This window comes from Brassica napus, chromosome A7 (assembly GCF_020379485.1).
Source record: "Brassica napus cultivar Da-Ae chromosome A7, Da-Ae, whole genome shotgun sequence".
NCBI classification, from domain to species: domain Eukaryota; kingdom Viridiplantae; phylum Streptophyta; class Magnoliopsida; order Brassicales; family Brassicaceae; genus Brassica; species Brassica napus.
The window spans coordinates 17,657,287-17,664,786 of record NC_063440.1 but is presented as its reverse complement, the minus strand read 5'-3'; the positions used below and the strand labels follow the sequence as shown (position 1 = coordinate 17,664,786).

The 7,500-nt window shown below is 37.2% G+C and overlaps 1 protein-coding gene across 1 annotated transcript; it reads right to left on the bottom strand.

The window, feature by feature from the left end:
• Positions 1 to 760: 760 nt before the first annotated feature.
• On the bottom strand, positions 761 to 3,753 carry LOC106356840 (zinc finger protein WIP2-like). Its single transcript, XM_013796566.3, has 2 exons — positions 2,402 to 3,753; positions 761 to 1,502 (listed from the first exon to the last, which is right to left on the bottom strand). Exons 1-2 carry the CDS (start codon positions 3,071 to 3,073, stop codon positions 1,050 to 1,052), a joined length of 1,125 nt encoding a protein of 374 aa, XP_013652020.2. The 5' UTR covers positions 3,074 to 3,753; the 3' UTR covers positions 761 to 1,049.
• Positions 3,754 to 7,500: the final 3,747 nt, after the last annotated feature.

The window sequence follows — 7,500 nt, the reverse complement described above, 5'->3', positions numbered from 1 at the left end:
TCAATGAATAAATTTCTTCGAATTGGTGTATAGGGTATATGACAGCCAATCTGTCAAATATTATAAGTTTATAACCAACACAAGGTATTTGGAAAAGTATTAAAGTACTTTAACTGTTGATTATTAGAGCAACCTAGCAAAATACTTCAAATTATAGATTTACATAAATATATGTATTGTAATATTTTCAACCATGTGACATACGTCTACCATCATCTCATCATTTAAAACAAATAAAAGAAGCATGATAATTAATGTATATCTTGATACGTGATCATCCTAAGAAAGTTCAGCTTTTGAGTAGTAATATTATCGAATGTCCATTCTCTCATTATTCTCCATGATGTCATCAGACAATCATGTAGCACTATTTAACCACTATTATAAAATAATGTTAAAGATAACTCCACCAGAAAACAACTATTTTTCAGAAAGAAAAAGATCTAATCTACTATTACTCGAAATAATTCTTAGAAATATTATTTATAATTTTTAGTACAGTATATCTAGAGAAAAATGCATGAATGAATGTATGTATACTATCTACTAGTAAATATAAGTCAAACGCTTATGATCTATTTCTTCGAAAGGAAACGTAAATAAATGACAAAATAATATAAGTTAGCAAATATATACCGTGGAGAAGGGGAACTTCATTGTTATACATTGCCAGGAAAACAGGGGAGAAAAGACATGAAGATGTTCCAGTACTTTGTTTTCCACACGATTTTAAGTTGTAAAGATCCTACACAAACTCAAAAGTATAAGTACTAGATGTAACTTTTTTTGATGAATACAATCTTACATTCATTCAAAAAAAAGAAGAAGTTATACATTGCCTTTTAATAACTTAAGTAGAAACTAGAGATACAATTTTTTAAAAAGAAATTCAAGTGATCAGTGATTCATTCTTTTTATCTATGATCAATTAGATGATATAGCTCTTACTCAGAAAAGCCCTACTTCCATCAAAACTTGTTCCATAGATATAGGTATTCTTAGAATTAATATATATACTGAATTACGAAGTATTAACTAATTTATATACGCTATTTGGACCGCCTTGACTCATGATCATTGTCTAATTGTTCTACCTCAGAGGCAGTCTCATCTTCATCATCAAATCCATCAATTCCGTAAGCTCCATGGCCATTTCCAAACGCCTTGATGTGATCTTTCAGAGATCGCTTGTGCTTGAAATCAGATCCACATATGCAATACCAAAGCTTACCACAATTCTTCTCATGTGTTCTCCAGTCCCCTCGGACTGCGAAAGCCTTTCCACATTTCCTACACATGAAGGGTTTGATTCCATGCTTCCTCTTGTAATGTGTTTGAAGTGTTCTGAAATCTTTTAGAGGCTTTGCCCTTGGATGGTCAATGTTGTTACGACAGCCCGGTGCGCAGCAGTAGCACGGAAGCCTCAGCATTCCAGTTGGTTGCGTTCCTCTTAAAGATTCGGGTCCTTTTCTGTATTCTGATCCATGTCCCCACATATGCATCTGTAAACAAAATCGTGTATATTTATATTATCATATAGGGTTTGATCGAATAACTCATAGCATGTCATAGTAAACCCTTAGAGATTCAGGTCCTTTTCTGTATTGTAATGTATGAGCCTTAATTGATGAATGTGTTTAATAGCTATTTTCTTGTCTACTATATATAAGATGTTATGGTTACTCTAACCAGCCTACATTGATTAATTCGCATATCAACCTTGAAGCATATGTAAAAATACAAGAAGATTGCATCCAACAAGGATGCTACACAAATGCTGAAATGTAAGTAGTGAAATAGAAATAGATTTCATAAACTAAAAAAGATTAACCAAAAATAAGATATATAAATGTATGCTTAGGTAAACAAAATAATCAAGGGTTTACTAAAATGCATGATGCCTAGCTCATATTCAATACAAGATCTTAGCAAGGTCATATGTAGAGCTTATGAATCTATACATATATCTATATGAATATTGTTATTTTACACGTTGGACATTAAAAGACCCTCATAAGAAAAATGGATGATACCCTTGCCAATTTTGTAAAAAATCAGCAAAGCCACATAACTTCTGAAAGTACTAAAGACATAGAGAACATTTACTGTCTTGTTAAATCTCAGCCTCATTCTTCACAATCTCATGTCTCTCGGTTCTTTATAATGCAATGATTTATTCATGCATCAGAGAGCCAAGACACGTTATTTGATTGATTTGAAAACAGTATTTATATGTATCCACATAAAAATTTACCGACTAAAGGTGGAAGCTTTTTTTATTTCGAGGAAACTAAGTGAGCATGTTGATTAACACATGGAAGAAAAAAAAGAATTCTTCAAAGCATATGCATACATAAGTCTACAAAGATATAAATTAGAGAGAATTATAAAAATTAAGAACCTGCATGTTGTTGTATCTGTTGAAGGTCTTGAAGCAAACAGGACAAGAGAAATGAGTAGGGCCAATAAGAATCTGAGAAGGTGTAGGGATCCAATATTGACCCTTGTTGAGTCTGCTGATTCTACATGCGCCGTCTCCGCCAACTGAATCTTCATCGTCATCTTCTCCTCCGCCGGTGCCTTCGTGATGGTAGTCGTTGTCGAGATCTTTCTGGTTGTTCATGTTCTCATGATGATGAGTAGTCCTTGAGGAAGAGGAGGAAGAGGACAGCGTGAGAAAAGAAGCCATCTCTTGAGTACTAGGGCTTGGAAGGCCTATGTGAAGAGCAACGGTGATGTCATGGTCATCGTTATTTTGATCATCTTGATGGTGATGATGATAGTAGTCATCAACATCGATGGAGGTTGAAGTTGGTTCTTGGATTAGATGACCATGGTGGTCTTGTTGTTTGTTGGCGGGGCTGAGACTGAGGAGAGGGAGGGCTTCACGGAGAGGAGGGGAAGAGGGAGGGGTTGGGGGTGGTGGTGGACGGCAAAGGTCACCGGAGTGAGGGAAGAAGAAGAAGGAAGAGGGAGGAGGAAGAGCTGGTGGGTTAGTGGAGAAATTAGGGTAATGGTGAACAGGATTAGACTTGAACCAATCTGTGAAGAAATTGGAATGAGGATCAGTCATGGTGAAGAGAGAAAGAGAGAGAAGAGAATAGTTTTTACTCTTGTGGGATTCTTTATACAAGAAGACAATGGAAATTGTGATGGGATGTGGAGAGGGAGAGAGAGAGAGAGATCTTATTGGGATGAAAGAGAGAAAAATAGATTGTAACTAGTAAAAATAAAATGGAATTGATGAAATAAAAAAGAATGAAACATGAGGAAAATGGAATGAAATTTATTCTATTTATTTATGAACAAAATTTAGCGGAATGATTTTTTGAATTATATTTATTTTTTGTGGAACTAATGAAATGAGCATTCTATTTCATTCTTAATAAATTGTTAAAAAATTGTGAAATGAATGGAATAGAGGATTCTCAAATATTACATTCTAAAAATTAACAATCTAGTTGTACATATGTATTAGCTTTACTTTTTTGGTGCAATCCGAAGTAAAAACTAATGCTCAAAATTGATAAGAGGTCTAACGACTAGACAAATGATTAAGCGTCAACGAATATTGATATATATTTTTATATATTTTATAATTTATATTATGTGTCTAGAGAATGCTATGCGTTCTCCACTTTCGGACATATATTTTAGCTTTTTTGTTTAATTATAAAATTATTTTAATAATATTTAAGACTAGATATACAAAAATTAATTAGAAAAATTAATAGATTTGTACTAATGTTATTACATAATTAACTAAGTATATATATATATATATATATATATATGTTATGCACTTTTCAACCCTTAACTCAACGTGTGACAATTGCACATAACATATGATTTTTTTTTGTCACGGAATTCTTATATTAAACTTAAACATCCAAAAGGGTTACATGGTTACAACCGGAAGTAAATTCGATGGCTAGACAATAAACGAAAACTAGTACAACAATACGAATGGTAGAAGTGTTAGAAGATTGAAGATAGCCATAGAGATGCTTCACTTGAGACCCTGAAACTGATGTTCCGAAGAACATACTAAAGTCGAAATATGAACCGACGATGAGAGGCCCTATCGAGAAGTTTGGAAACGGTTGGTAGAAACTAACATTGGTGATAAGAGGCTTCCGCTTGATGACAATGTGGACAACATATGAGCAGAGGATGCCAACCGATGTTGGAGACCTCGAGACCAAGGTGCATACTTGGGACAAGTACGGAATGTTGAGGTACGCCTGCAGGCTTGGTCGGAGAGAAGGGGCATATACTCCATAAAGAAAGCTTGGTCAAGGAGAGTTGAGCCATAAACTCCAGTTCTAAAGTACTCGTTGGTGATCAAATGATGCAATTGCCGAACAAAAGAGAGTCATCGTGACAGTTTTGGGCTCTCTGAAAATGATGGTGGGCATCAGTTTCCTCAAACAATCAAAGACAACAAGAAGTAGACGCAGGAATGGAGCAGCCGGTGCTAGGGTGGCTTGCGGTGGAGATGGTGGATAGATAAGCTCTAAGGCGAGACATGCTGGTGTGATGATGTTGTGCGGAGGAAGGCTGAGAGGTTGACGGCTTGAGAGACGAATCATCGATTTGTGTGGTTGTGAGAGCTGAACATCCCCAAAATCTGTCACCACAAATACTTTAACATCCAAAAACCTGTCCTCAAAGCTTCCATTTGTTGCGAATCAGAAAGTGACCAAATTGAAGATGATTCTCTCCCTAAACAAAACCCTAGTCTCATCAATCACCAACTGCAGAGAAAATAAAGCCCTTAAGGCTGGATTTGACACTTCAAGATCAAGTTGAGTGTTCCTTGTCGAACTGGTTTGGAAATGATGCTAAAATTCATCAATGTTCACAGATCTGAAATTCATCTTCTGGGAACTCACAACGATATGGTTCATAGAGAAGGACGACCTCAGTCTAGCGAGAAGCTTTGGCTATGCAACAGAGCATAGCTCGAAGAGGATGAAAACATGACTAGAAGAGTCGTCAGAGATGGAGGAACCACTGCCTGCAAGACACGAAGCCTCACACGTTGGAGGCGTTGAGGGGCTGCGTTCATCGTAGAAGTCAGGGTAGGGGAAGAGGCGAGACAGAGGCTCAATGGGTATGAGACGATGAGCAGATCTGGTGCGAGTTTCGTCGCTTCTGCTCGTTCGGAGAGAATGAGTGGTGACGAGGAGAGGAACAGGGGAGGCGACGGCGACCCGAAGAGGAGGGGAGAAGATGACGGCGAATATACCCGATGAAACCGCTACATAAGAGACGGTGAGAGAATGAGTCTAGGCGTTGAGGATGACGAAGCCGAAGAGTGAAAACGTTAGTGAGAAGCAGGCAAAACGGAGGGCCCGACGCCGGTGAGGTGAGGCGTCGAGCGGTGAGAGTGGTGGCAGCGTAGTTATATTTTCTCTAGGGCGAACTCGCTCAATAACAGTAGGAATTCAAACTTTGTTTTTGGTAAACATATTAAGATATTATTACCAAATTTTAAATTTGTGACAGAAGTACATAGAAAACAAGCGGCATATGGATTTTAAATGCAATCTAAACAAAAACTCAGCCGAGGCAAAATAGGTACTGTCGCAACAAGAATACCGCTAACCGGACGCCTCGACTAATTGGAACAACCTACTTGCCGCAAAAGGAGGAACCCAGTGAATACGAGAGACAAAACCCAGTAGAATTTGGCATGCCCGATGATCCGCTCTTAAGGATACGGTTGAACCAGAACAACTTGTAGACGACCTCCTAATCTGCAGCAACCCAGACATATGGTAAAACCCGAGGTCAAGCACACCCACAAGACAAGGCAGAGCCATCATTCATGAAAGAGGAACCGTTGAGAAGTGCCACACCACCGCACCGGAAACTAAACAAACGGACATAGTCTGCATCACTCCACGAAAGAGCAGTCAGAAGCATGCCTTGGATCAGGCTCCTGAAGCAGGCCAGAACCGCACTCGCCGCCACAGAACGGAAGACCCAGGATGACAAAGCCACAGATCCTTAGTCCCATGTGCCTTGACGCAGGAGAAGCGGACGTACTGCTCTGTTGGAGATGATGTTTTCACCAGACAGACCACCGTGGAGCCACCGACGGACCTAAAAGAACCAAGCGAGAAACAAGAGGCACGGTCGAAGAAACGCTCCCTCAGACCAGAACTTCGAAGCGTCACACCGGAACAGGCCCACGAGCTGCTCACACCCCAAGCGAGAAAGAGGATGGATGGCGTAGAAGAGAGAGAGCCTCACAATCGACGCAAAGATCTGGACCCCATGCCATTACACCCGACCGAGAAAAGCTTATTCCCGCGAGTATCCAAGCCTCGCCGCACTTCCAAGAACAGAACCAACAGATCTGCAGTAATGGTCAAGCCTCGGAACGGCGAGCATATCAGCAGAGAGATAGACAGAGAAGCTTGAGGCGAAGAGAAGAAGAGAGCAGAGAAACGGAGGCGGAGCCAACGGCAAAGCAAAACCGCCGGTTGCCTAAAGTAGATTTAGGGTTATGACTTCAGGAAGAAAGGAAAGAGAGAAGGAAAGAGAGAAGACGAGAAGAGAGAGAAAAAACGGTGATCCTAATCGGTTTGTGATGTCTAATTCTTTGGTAATGAACTATCATTTAACAATATTTTTTTGGTTCTTATGCCATATTCACTAAATTCACGTTCTTTAATGTGAATCATGTTAAACAAATTTTTTTTTTTTTTTGAACATCAAGTGAAACCTTGGATCACAAAATATGATATTGAATTTCGCTTTAATCATATCAAAGGCACACACGTACGAAAGTATCATATATATTATATATATATTACTCCGTATATTATCTATATTATTAAAGTTAAGTACACATTGAGATTGTTGGCAATATTGATAGTAGTTTAAAAAATAGTACTGGTTGGAAACATGAATAACAGTAAGTTAGAAAAAAATTAATAATGAGCTTTATGCTACTAAAAAATTAGAAGTCCATTAAATTATATTAAAAAAGTAATGGGTCTATATTACTTAATATATATTTAAATCAAAATAATAATTTAAAATTGATTTATATCAAAAATTCATTAAAAATATACATATACTCAAAATTTGATTTTACTAACATATTTTCAATAACTATATAAAAAGTATTTTCAATATTTATAAGAAAAATACAATATAAAGCCCAATTTTCAAACATCAACTTAATTATGATTTTTAATTTCACATTAAATTTTAAAATATAATTATGTGATTATTTATATGATTGTACATATAAAATACTATTAATTATATAAGAAAAACTATTTGATGGTACGTATTAAATAAAATTAATATATGATCAACATATTTTAGCCCTATGATGACACATATAGGATATTTATATCATATATTGATATTAATAGTGATTAGGGGTGGGCATTCGGGTCGTTTTCGGGTTTTTTGGGATTCCGTGTTCATTCAGATCTTCGAGGATTTGGTTCGAATTTGGATAACCAATTTAAATAG

Coding starts and splice junctions, on each gene's coding strand:
- LOC106356840 (XM_013796566.3), bottom strand. CDS start 3,073: ATGACTGATCCTCATTCCAATTTCTTCACAGATTGGTTCAAGTCTAAT. Junction 1,503..2,401: donor ACAGATACAACAACATGCAG/GTTCTTAATTTT, acceptor TTTTGTTTACAG/ATGCATATGTGGGGACATGG.